The sequence below is a fragment of the Callorhinchus milii genome, unplaced genomic scaffold (genome assembly GCF_018977255.1).
Source record: "Callorhinchus milii isolate IMCB2004 unplaced genomic scaffold, IMCB_Cmil_1.0 Scaffold3, whole genome shotgun sequence".
NCBI lineage: Eukaryota > Metazoa > Chordata > Chondrichthyes > Chimaeriformes > Callorhinchidae > Callorhinchus > Callorhinchus milii.
The window spans coordinates 41512094-41524976 of NW_024704744.1; the positions used below are offsets into that span (position 1 = coordinate 41512094).

Below are 12883 nucleotides of genomic sequence, written 5' to 3' on the forward strand. Positions count from 1 at the left end.
GGGGAAAGAGAAATGGGATCATGCTCCGTGCTATTTGAATAAAAAAAATGCAGTTTGTAAACTCCCTTGTTTCTGTTCTATGTACTGGGTTCAAATGAAGCCTGGAGTGATTCATCACCTCAGTGTCACTGGTGGTATCAGTAATGTCTCATTTCAATTAAGAATTTAGTTTGAATAAACTTGAGACCTCTAACATTGGGTATTGTTTTGTAAGATATCTGTGTGTGTGAAAGCTGAATTAAAATATTCTCCTAAATTGAACTTTTATAGTGAAGAGATTTGTACCTTGAAAGTATAGTACTGGAAAATCCTAGCTATTTATTTCATGTATTTTATGCATTTCCTCAAATTTGCCCTTTTTACTCGTTGGAGATTTATGATGTCTTTCCTGAGGTGTTGGTCCATGAATGTTGAGAACTTTCTCGTATCACACTCGAGTGGCCATCCTTTTTGTATGAGCCAAGACATTAAGCAGCAGCACATACGAGGCTAACCTTGGCAATGTTCGCACACCCCCTTTCCAATTGGGATTCCTGGATAGTGATCAGAAGCAGAAATTTTGGCTGATTTGTTTTGTTTTCTTACCCCTCTCTAACTTGGAGGAATAAAGACTATGCTTAGAATGCCATTGTGGTCTTGGTTGAGATCTGCTAACTCGATGTATTATTTTTGTTCAGTATCTCACAATGTAGTGCATTTACCCCACCCCTCATTTTAATTTACAAAAATAGTTTGGGATTACAACAACAAGAACAAAATTACATTTGTAAAGTGCCTTTCACGTTTGGAGAACTTCGCAAGGCACTGAACAGTCAGGGATCAGGACCCGAGTGTGGGGGCCAGGGTTGGGATGAGGGAGGGCAGAGGGGTTAGGAGGGCGGCTGAAGTCACAGTCAAAAAGGAGGGTCTTGAGTCGTGCCCTGAAGGAGGCAAGAGAGGGAGCGAGGCGAAGGGACTGTGGGATGGGGTTCCAAAGAGTGGGGCAGAGAGGCTGAAAGTCTGGCCGCTGATGGTAGGGCTTGTCGAGCAGGAGACCTGGAGCAGGCCAGAACCTGCTAAGTGGAGGGAGCGGACAGGTTGATAGGGGTCAGCAGGTCAGAGATGTAGGAAGGAGCAAGGCTGTGAAGGGCCTTGAAAGTGAGGATAAGGATTTTGAATTCTATCTGAGGGATGGGAAGCCAGTGGAGCCGGGCGAGGGTGGGGATGATGGGGTCACGGAGGCTGGTGCGGGAGAGGACACGAGCTGCAGAGTTCTGGATGATCTGCAGCTTGTGGAGGGAAGAGTTGGGGAGACCGACAAGGAGGGAGTTTCCATAGTTGAGCCTTGCGGTGACAAATGCATGTATAAGGGTTTTGGCGGCCTGAGGGGTGAGGCAGTGGTGAAGTCGGGCAATGTTGCGGAGATGGGGGAAGGCAGAGCGGGTCAAGGCACGGATATGGGGGAGAAAGGACAGTTGAGGGTCGAACAAGACGCCCAGGTTCCTGACTGGGTTGGTGAGGTGGAGTGTGCAACCGTGGAGACTGATGCTGCCAGTGCCTGAGTTGCTGAGCCGCTGGTCCGAGCCAGTCAGGTGGGCCTCAGTCTTGCTGACATTCAGCTGTAGAAAGTTGGCTTTCATCCAGGACTTGATGTCAGACAGACAATCTGTCAGGACATCAGTTGTCCTGGAATCAAGGGTGGATTCAGAGAGATAGAGTTGGGTGTTTTCCGTGTACATGTGGAAGTTGACCCCATGTCTGTGGATGATGTCACCAAGGGGGAGCATGTAGTGGTTGAAGAGGAGGGTACCGAGGACAGAGCCCTGAGGAACGCCGCATGAGACTGCGGGGACTGGAAGGGAAACCTTTGGTGGAGACAAATTGGAGACGGTATGAGAGATAAGACCTGAATCATTCAAGGACAGAACCTTTACAGTTGAGGTGAGAGGAGAGGCGGTGGTCCATGGTACCAAAGGCAGTAAAGAGGTCGAGGAGGACGAGGAGACAGAGAGAGCCCTGGTCACCGATGGACAAAATGTCGTTTTTACCTTGACCAGAGCAGTTTCCATGTGCTGTGAGCAGCATGGAAACCCGATTGGAGGGGCTTGTGAAGAGAGTGGTAGGAGAGGAATGAGCAAAGCTGTGAAGCAATGACTCTTTCAAGGACCTTCGAAAGAAAAGGAAGATTGCAGATGGGCCAGTAATTAAAAGCAGGAATAGGTCCAGGGAAGGTTTTTTTGGGATGGGGCAGATTGAAACTGTTTTTAGGTGGATGGGAACAGTGTCAGATGAAAGGGAGAGATTGATGGTGTTGGAGAGTAAAGTGGCGAGGAGGTGGAGCTGGGAGGTAAGGGGAAGGGTGGGGATGGGGTCAAGGGAGCCGGTAGTGTGTTTCATGCTAGATATGGTGGTGATGAGAGAGAAGAGACGGATTCGAAAATGTGGAGGGAGGGATGGGTAGTGGTCAGTGTGGGGGGGAGATGGGGAGGGCGTGTTGGTTGGGAGGGCGGAGGCAGCTGAACGGATCCCCTTGATTTTGGACTCAAAGAAATCCAGCATCTCCTCACAGTCGGAGATGGAGGAGAGAATGGGTGAGGCATGAGAAGGGTGGACAGAGGAACCGGTTGTTGGTGGAGAATAGGAGCCTGGGGTTTTTCTTTGCCTCCAGGATTATCTTGGAGTAGAAGGATGATTTGGCGGAGGCGAGGGTGGAGCAGTATGTTTTGATGTGGTCCAGCCAGATCTGCTGGTGGATCGTTACACATTATATACTGTAATTCATTTATTGGCTAATAATTTGGGTGCCTTATAAAAATTGCAAGAGATAAAGAGCGTCCAGGTTTGGTGCTTAAGGACGGGTAGGTGGCTGTTAAACCAGGGGAGTGGATGGGTTTGGAAATAGTGCTGGATTTCAGGGGGTCAAGGGAATTAAAAGTTGAGAGACTATCGTTTAGCAGTTTGCTGGCTGCATTGGGATCACTGCAGGTGGCAGGCCAGAGGGAGAGAAGATCTGAGGATGAGAGTGTTTGTGAGGGATGGGGGTGGGGGTGTGGGGGGGAAGGAAGCTTTTTCGAAGGGCGGAAAAAAAGTTGATGGAGTTATTTATTATTTAATAATAAATAATAATGCTTGCATTTGATATAGCACTTTTCACGTCTTCTAGACGTGTCAAAATGCTTCACAAAATGTACTGTAAAGTGAATTGACTATATATTTGTGGGTGAAACACGGCAGCTAATTGTGCATAGCAGTGTCCCACAAACAGTCATGGATTAAAGTGACCAATTTCTTTTTTCTTTTTGAGAGATTATTATCAGGCTGGTGGAGTAAGGAAACTTGTCCAAGGTTTTGCCCTGCCGGGAATCGAACCCAGATCTCTCGCTTGCGAGGCGAGTGCTCCAACCACTGAGCTACAGGAATACAGGCTTGGAGGAGGGGAGGGGGATACGAAAGGAGAGTGAAATGAGGAAGTGCTCAGAGAAAGGCTGAATGCGTAGAAAGTAGTAAAAATACATGGTTTTGTTTTAAATTGTTAATTTCAGTAGTGTAGGATTAACGTCACTGTAATGAAGTTATCCTAAATCTTGAACAGCTTTTTTCCTCATTTCAGCTGAAGTGCATAGAAATGGTTGGCGTAAAGAGGAAGGGAGTTCTGTAAAACTGTTGGTTTAATAACCCTATAATAATAAATAGTAAACTTTATATTTGGTACAGTGCATCACCATCGGGTGGATGTCTCAAAGGCTTCACAGGGTTTAATGCAAAGTGTAGTGATTTGTATTTTGTAGATGAATGTAGCAGCCAATTTGTGTACAAACATCCATGAATTAAATGACCAAATTTATCTGGGGATTGTTGGCCTGGACATCGGAAAAAGCTCCTTTCTCTTTTTGCCATGGGATCCTCTTTATTAATCTGAACAAGCAGATAGGACGTTGGTTTAACATGTCATCCGAAGGCAGCATCTCCAGCAATGCAGCGCTCCTTCAGCACGGAATTGAAGTGTCAGCCGAGGCTATGAGAGTTCAAACAGCACTCTTGCCTCTGAGTCACATGGGACTTGAGCCCACAACCTTCTGACTCAGAGGTACGAGTGCTGTTTTATTTTCCAAATGAGCGGTTTCATTTTTACCAACTGAACCAGGCACCAAGATAAGTTTATAGAAAGTACATTACATGTATCTAAAAACATGTTCTATGCAAATCTGAATAGAAATAATTTGTAGAATGATGCTGGGAAGGAAAGGATTTCACTTTTTTTTACAATTGAGAAACCCAGATGAAAGACCAAGGTTGAAAAAGTTAGGAAAGCAGACGAGATAAATGGAGCAGTAGCGGTTCGATGTAGCAAAGCTTGGGCTTCAAAAGCCCATAGATTTTATGAAGATCAGAGGAGAAAATATGGAATTTCACATCTTGTTGAAGTTTACGAGTTTACAGAAATACTATGGTTTAATTATCCCACTAGATTAGAATAAGCACTCTGAGGCACTACCCCTAGTGAAAGGCGCTATATAAATGCAAGTTGTTGTTCTATCTAGCAGAAGCAACAAACACCCTTGCTGCATGGATAAAGGAAAATATTTCTTATGTCTCTGAGCAGCTAAAGGGCTAGCTGAGTTGTAATTCATGAAAGTATTCCTCGCCCCCCCCCACCCCTCAATCTTGGTTTACCATGGAATTGAATGCACTCCAGACTGAGTGGTTTAAAAATCAAACAAGCATTGATGTAATTTATGGGGTTTCATATTGTCTGTTTCTTTTTATTTAATTTTGTCCCTGGTAATGTTATATTCATGTTGAATTTTCTTTTATCCTTTTGGATAATTGCTCTTCTGAGTTCATCTTATTGGGACTGGAAAAAGACCAGTCTGCGGAACCAAATGAGGCTATAGGCGAGCTCTGTATTTTGTGTTTTGCTAATTTGAAATGGGTGTTTGAAAATGTTTTTTGAATGACTTCACTCTTGAAATATGCAATTATGTTTTAATGCATTTTTGTTATAAAAAGATACCTATCATTGCATAGCTTTGGTTAGTTGGAAGTAGAATTTAATAATGTTTCCAGCATTTTTTTTGGTGGTTTCATCTTCTATTGTCTAAGGTATTTTTTACACTTTAACCATGATCCTGCTTTCCCTTAGGAAAAGAACGAGTCTTCAATACTCCTCTCTGTGAGCAAGGCATTGTGGGGTTTGGAATTGGTGTAGCTGTTACAGGAGCCACGGCCATTGCAGAAATTCAGTTTGCAGACTACATTTTTCCGGCCTTTGATCAGGTATGTAATTGCTGTCACAGAGAAAACCACTGGGGAGGCGAAAACTCACATTCCTTTATTTTGCATTGTTCCCATTCTCCCCAACTACTTTTGTGTGCTTCAACAAATACAATACCTCCCTGCCCCCCCGGCTATCCGGATGCCACATATCTGTAATTCTGAATTAGCTGACCGGATCCACAAAAAAAATTCCATGATTCCCAGTGTTAAAAATCAAATCAGTGCACTAAAAGTCTACCCCAATTCCCCAACTCCGCCAGCTCATGTGATGCCCACAGCTTAATCCTGATTGGTTTAGCCACGGGCCTCACTGGAGCTGCATAGCGTAAGAACTACTTTTTTTTGCCTATTTTATTTAAAATTCATTCATCCTGGCTTGCTGGTCGAGATCTCCCGTTAACCGAGGGTTTACTGTATATTTATTACTCCTATAACATTTTTGAAGTGTGCTCGGCAGACACAACCTAACATTTAATAAAACTTTAACCATCAGTTTAGGTGACCTCTCACTGAGTTTAAAAATTAATATATTTGCTTATTAACTTCTGATCATGAGTTAGAATTATAGAGCATATACTGGAAACAAGATTCCAATGCTGTGTTGCATTATTTCGGAATTAAAATTAATTATAGAAAAGATTTTTCCACCACCATTTAGTCATGTCTTACACATTTAAAATTTGATTCAAGTTTTTACACCTCTTAATGTTTCTGCTTTCTGGTGGATTTAAAACATGTTAAATAACATTCAGTGTAAGTTCTTTATTTGGTTATGATTCCTGAGTCTCATTTATAAATAGATAAAATAAATTAAAAACCATAAATACCTGACAGTACGCTTGTTTCCTGTTTACTATTGTCATTGTGTTCACTTATTTAATGCTGTCGTGAGTTCTGTGTGTTTGCTTCAATTTTCCCTTTGACAGATGTAAAATCAAAAGAAGGAAATTTGGAACTAATTTGTACATTGGGTACACATGTAATTTAAAAGTCATGAATTAAATTTTCCTTTTGCTTTGAGCTTTAATTTCCAGTATCCAATTTCAGTGTATCTTATCCTTAACCTTTGCAAAGCCTGCATATAATTGCGCAGCAATTGTAATAGTAAATGCTATCTCTGATCGAGGACTGATAAAAGTCACTTTGGTTTCTGATATTTATTATAACATTTATGTTTGGTGAATTAACAATCATAGCTGAATTAACCAGCTGTCTGACTTTATACTCATTTTTAAATTTAAAAAGTGGAAATTGGTTTGTCTTTATCAAATATTTTGTGAAAATCAATTCAATTTGCATCTCTTTATCCAGAGAAGGGACACCAAATACCCAAACTTCTACCTAGTCTTAGCTCGTAACAGGATTTCATCTTGAAATGTAAGTTTGCACAGAATTTCTGTCACAGAAATTCTTAGATTGATTCTTAATTTGGAAGTTGCTTCTTTTGAAGAATTCTTATAAATTAAGACTGGTTTTAGATCTTATATTTTTAGGCAAAATAACCTTGTAGGCCAAGACAAGATATTTCCAGCCTCTGGAGTGCTCCCAGATATATTCCAGAAATGATACTCTAGTGAACAGGAGTCTGGACTAATCATAAACCTGCTGAACCTCAGGGTATATTGTAGGTTGCTCAGCAATGCCCAACATAGCTATTGACTTGTACTTCTGTGCACATTTGTGCAACTTTTGAAGGTTTAGATTAGAAATTTCTGGCATAGAAGAAGGCCATTTCGTCCCTCATGTCTTATTCTACATTATTACCATAAATTCTAAAGAAGAACTTCATGTTCAATGTTTCTTTAATAGAGCAAGTTTTTATTATGTTTATAGGATGGTGCTGATAAAATTGTTTCATAAGACATAATTTTAAACAAGGCAAATTTTGCTTAACAGACAAAAACAAGAGGCATTTATCAATCAGGTAAACTAGCAGATGTGAACATTTGAAACTTTAAAAAACAGTATTTTACAAAGTGATAAAATAAAATCTTATCACGTTCTAACTTGGAGATGTGCTCTGCGTTAGAATCCACTTTTTGTATCTTATTATTTCTACTGAAAAGACATGGAAAGATTAAGGTTAGTTATTTATGTACAAAACTGGATTACAAATGTCGATACTTAAGAAAAGAATGTTAAGAGCATCTTTGTGTGAGGAATCTTTACTATTCTACAGTTCCAGGGATTCACCTTCTGTTCAAGGCCAATTCAGTGTCATACTTTATTGGAAGAAACCATGTGCCTCAGAGACGACAGCTATAGTATGGCACAAAATAAAGACTTTGGTTTTGATAGCTGCTCTATAATTCCTGCCATGCAGTGGAAAGACTATTTTAACACACATAGATTATAAGTGTTTTTTTTAATGAAAACGTAAGAGAAAGCCCAAACCCATAGACCCAACATTATTGATGTTACAATACAAAACTACATTTGATTAGAGCCTTTCACATCGGGGGGACATCCCTAGGCGCTGGACAGTCAGGGATTTGGACCAGAGCTGGGGGTTGGGATCAGGGAGGGTGGAGGGCAGGGAGTGTAGTAGGGTGGCCGAAGGCTCGGTTGAAGAGAAGGGTTTTGAGACTCGCCTTGAAGGAGATGGATGGAGTTGCGGGATGGAGTTCCAGAGGGTGGGGGCAGAGTGGCTGAAGGCCTAACTGCCGAAGGTGGTCGGGCTGGGCAGGGGACGTGAAGCAGGCTAGAGTCTGCTGAGCGGAGGGAGCAGACAGATCAGCAGGTCAGCAGGTCACAGAGGTAAGGAGGGGCAAGGCCGAAGATTTTCGAACACTATCCTCTGGGGGATGGGGAACCAGTGGAGCCGGGTGAGGGTGGGGATGATAGGGTCACAGAGCCTGGTGTGGGAAAGGACAAAAGCTACAGAGTTCTGGATGATCTGCAGCTTGTGGAGGGAAGAGTTGGGAGGCCGACAAGCAGGGAGTTGGCATAGTCGAGCTTAGATTCGATGAATGCATAGAAAAGCCGTTTGTGGAGATGAAATGGAGACTGTGTGAGTGGCAGGATCTGACCCACTCAAGGACAGACCCATGAAGGTTGAGGTGAGAGAAGAGGCGGTGGATGAGGATTGAGTGGTCAACGGTATCAAAGGCAGTAGAGAGGTCAGGAGGATGAGAAGGCAGAGGGACACAGATGGACAAAATGTCATTTGCAGCTTTGACCAAAGATGTTTCTGTGGTTTGGGACGGCACAGAAACCCGATTGGAAGGATTTGTGAAGGGAGTGGCAGGAGAGGAAGGATCGTAGCTGGGAAGCAATGACTTTTTCAAGGACCTTCAAAAGAAAAGGGAAATTGGAGATGGGAAGGTAATTTGAGAGCAGGGATGGGTCCGGGAAGGGGTTTTTAAGGATAGGAGTGATGACAGCTGTTTTAACGGGTTGTGACTGGTGACAGTGGATAGGGAGAGATTTATGATGTCTGAGTAGAGGGCAAGAGGGTGGAGCTGGGAGGTAAAGAGGGGGTAGGGATGGGGTCGAGGGAGCAGGTGGTCAGTTTCATGCTGGAGTAGGAGAAAATGAAAAGGCAAGAAGTGGTTAGGTGACACCGAGTTTGAGGCTTAATACTCTATTGATTGGAGGAAGAAAATGGGGAATTCCATACCACAATCTTGAGAACTAACTAATGAGTTTGTTTGGAATGGGTTTTCATGTCTGCAGCCATTACAAATAGTAAGGTTTTATGGTACAACAGTGAGACCATACATGCAGTTTTAGTTCTGATTAGGATACCTAAACTTGCGTTGATGAGTTGGAGAGGGTACAATGAAGAACAACTTGGATATTTTGGAACAATGTGCTTTAGGAATACCATTAAGGAACAGTTTTGATCATGTGGGTCTGGGGAGGGGAATAGAACTCATGTCTGTAATACAGTTATTCATCTGATAAGTTGCCACTCTCAGCCAGGTCCTGTAGAGGGCACGTGTTTACTCACAGACTGAGGCAAATCTGAATGCAAGTGAGTGATTTGCACTTGCTAGATGCACTTCTGGATGTAAGGCAATTCTGGCAGAGTGCTGAGAGCAGTTATTATCTTCCACCTGTAGAAAGGGGAGGAAAAAGACTTTGCGTGCAAGAAAGTGTATTTCCCTGAAAAAATAATACTTGCAAAGTACTATTAGTGCTAGTAGAACTAGAGTAGTACTAGTTCAGATACCAAAATCAGAGTCGCTGCTGGGAAATATTTCACATTGAGGTTGGTAGGATTTTAGGAGTCAATACCTAAACATAAATTAGCGACTATAAAAGTTGAAGTTGCGTAAAAATACTAGGGTTAAAATATAAATGAGCCACATTTATATAAATATACATGATGAATAATAATAATAATCCTTGCATTTGATATAGTGCTTTTCACATCTTCTAGACATCTCAAAGCGCTTCACAGAATAGACTGTAAAGTGAATTGACTGTATATTTGTGGGCGAAACGCAGCAGCCAATTGCGCACAGCAGTGTCCCACAAACAGTCGTGAATTGAAAGTGACCAATTTATTATTGTTCTGTTTGTTGGAGGGATTATTATTAGGCGTGTGGAGTAAGGAAACTTGCCCAAAGTTCGCCCTGTCTGGAACTGAACTCAGATCTCTTGCTTGCAAAGCGAGTGCTCTCACCACTGAGCTACAGGACTCCACATGTCCTATAGATTATCCAATGCCTTGATTGAAGAGTGAAGGTAGTACACTAAATCCTGTACCAGGCTTCAGATAGCTTGGAATCAAACAGTTTGGGTCATGGTGACCTCATAATAATACAATGTCTTTGATCTCGTAGTGTGTCTTTATTCATCCCTAGGACAGGAGCTATTAAATTAGCGGGTTGACATGCAGTTTTCAGTTTAAATCTGGAACAAAACTTGTGTTTATACTTATTACTTGGGCCAATCGAAAAGTGTGGCCGCACTTTTTCCGCAGAATCCACTACAAACAACAACAAAATTACATTTGTGTAGCGCTTTTCACGTCAGGAGGAGGTCCCAAGGCGCTGGACAATCGGTGTTTTGGATCCGAGCTGGGGGTTAGGATCAGGGAAGATGGAGGGCAGGTGGGGAAGGAGGGTGACCAAAGGCATGGTCGAAGAGGAGGGTCTTGAGATGGGTCTTGAGAGAGGCAAGGGAGGGGGCAAGGCAGAGGGACTGTGGGATGGAGTTCCAGAGAGTGGGGGCAGAGTGGCGGAAGGCCCGCCCGCCAATGGTGGGGTGGGCGAGGCGGGGGACATGAAGCAGGCTGGAGCCCACAGAGCAGAGGGAGCGGGCAGGTTGGTAGAGGGTTGCGAGGTCGCAGAGGTAGGGGGGAGCAAGGCCATGGAGGGCTTTGGAAGTGAGGACCAGGATCTTCAACTGTATCATCTGTGTGATGGAAAGCCAATAGAGTCAGGTGAGGATGGGGGTGATGGGGTCGCGGAGCCTGGTGCGGGAGAGGACTTGTGTTGCAGAGTTCTGGATGATCTGCAGCCTATGGAGGGAGGAGTTGTGGAGGCCAACAAGCAGGAGTTTGCATAATCGAGTCTGGATGTTATGGATGCATGTATGAGGGTTTTAGCAGCCTGCGGTGTGAGACTGGCGGAGCCGGACGATGTTGCAGAGGTGGGGGAAAGCAGAGCGGGTCATGGTATGGATGTGGAGTAGAAAGGACAGTTAAGAGTCAAACAAGACACCAAGGTTCTGGACTAGCTCAGCACCCCCTCCACTACAAACACCCCCCTCCACTACAAATACTCCCCTCCCCTCCAACAAGTCATTGTAGTCAGGAGCTGTCCCTCCCTTTCTTTTTTTTATCATGAATCTATCGCACAGCTTAGTTTTCCACTTCATAATTGGGCTCTTCTTTTCCATGCCTTCGAACTCCAAACCTTTAAGGAGAACTGTTTGTTCATAAATCCTGTCTGCCATGAGGTTAACTTGCATTCACAGTTACCTATTACAGGAGAGCGATGAGCATGATCAGAGTGCCCTTCACCCCATTTCCTGCAAAGCGCAGGGTGCAAGCAAAAGTTAGTTAATTATACATATTGTTTTCTGGTGGCTGTGATGGATTTGTTGATTCAAGATTATACTGTTTGTAATTGGGGTTGAACTTTTTAACTAAGGAAGGCAATCAGTAGTAGATAATATATAAAGTTAAAGTCGTTATTATACACAAAATAAAAACCTGGTTTGATTTGTCTTTTAGTGTTAATTTTTTTGTCAATAAGCCAAAGGAAATTGGGGAATGGGGGACATTTGGCACAACAAACCTGGCTAAATCTGGGACAAATTCGGCTTTAAGCATGTATGCCCAGAGCTCACAGTGCAGTGAAGCACGTTTTGGAATGTGCCGCACCATCATGGATGGTGAATAAAATTGGAAATTTAAAACAAATGGGTGAAAATAGTTCTTTACTGATTGAATCTCACATACCGAAAAGTTATTTAATGATAAAAATAGGTTGAAAAAAAATATTAATGGCCTTCGATACTATGACATTAAACTTATTATTGTTAAAATTAAGCGAGTGAGGGAAAAGAACTTGATGTTAAAAATTATACTAAAAACAGTAGTGTGATGAATTTCCCAGGTGAAGGGGGTAGGAGAGGAAGGACAGAAGAATGGAAAGAATACCCCCTGGGAGAAATAATAATAATAATCCTTGCATTTGACATAACACTTTTCACGTCTTCAAAGCACTTCACAGAATATACTGTAAGTGAGTTGACTGTATATTTGTGGGCGAAACGTGGCAGCCAATTGCGTACAGCAATGTCCCACAAACAGTTGTGGATTGAGTGACCAAATTATTTTTTAAGGATTATTATCCCCGGAAAAGCGATCTGCCAATTGACTAACAACCGGAATCCTACTTACTGCTAGGTCAACATAGGCATGTAGAGTAAGGAAACTTGTCCAACATTTCACCCTGCCGGGCATCCAACCCAGGTCTCTCGTTTGCAAGGCGAGTGCTCTAACCACTGCAGCTGCAGTGCTACAGGAAAGGGACATTTCTAAGATTCTCTGTCTTCTGAAACATCATAGAAATTCCTAGCAAATGTTGAGATATCATGCCTGCCAAGTGATCATTAATGTTGTGAAATTATTATGTAATGGCTTTTGGAGAAAAGTTTCTTTCAGATGGCCAAAACCGATACAAATAATTAATAACAAAAAGTATTCATATGACAGCTAGTTTTTTAAAGTACTGTTTATTTCAGACAGAGACGAATGAGTAACTTGTGGTTTTGTTTAACTTCATTTCTTTTCTCTTGTGAATTACAAATTTCTTGATAGACTGGACAGCACATTCATGTGCATTCTATGCACCCTTCGTTCTGGGTTTGAATCACAGGCTTCTCTCATATTCGTACTTCTGCATGTATCAGACAATCTTGATTTCCGCCTAGAACCAAGGGAATTTATGGCACAGAAGAAAGCCATTTCATCTATCATCTCTGTCCAGGCTCTTTTAAAGAGCATTCTTTTTAGTCCCATTTACCTGTAGTTTGCTTCTCTTTAGAAATCTATTTTGTTCCCTTTGGAAAGCCAATATGGTTTCTACCTCCACCATTGCTTCCGGCAGGGCATGCCATATCCTAACCAGTCTGTGCATGAAAAAATTCTCCTGATCTCCACATTCTC

General features: G+C 42.6%; 1 protein-coding gene across 2 annotated transcripts in view; it reads left to right on the plus strand.

Annotated features, from left to right (window-relative positions):
* The window catches only part of bckdhb (branched chain keto acid dehydrogenase E1 subunit beta), a 198217-nt gene that overhangs the window by 18576 nt on the left and 166758 nt on the right, over nucleotides 1-12883 (plus strand). For both annotated transcript variants that reach the window (XM_007905051.2, XM_007905050.2), the window contains exon 4: nucleotides 5123-5256. In XM_007905051.2, the coding sequence (XP_007903242.1) occupies nucleotides 5123-5256 (134 nt within the window). The remainder of the gene's footprint in view (nucleotides 1-5122; nucleotides 5257-12883) is intronic.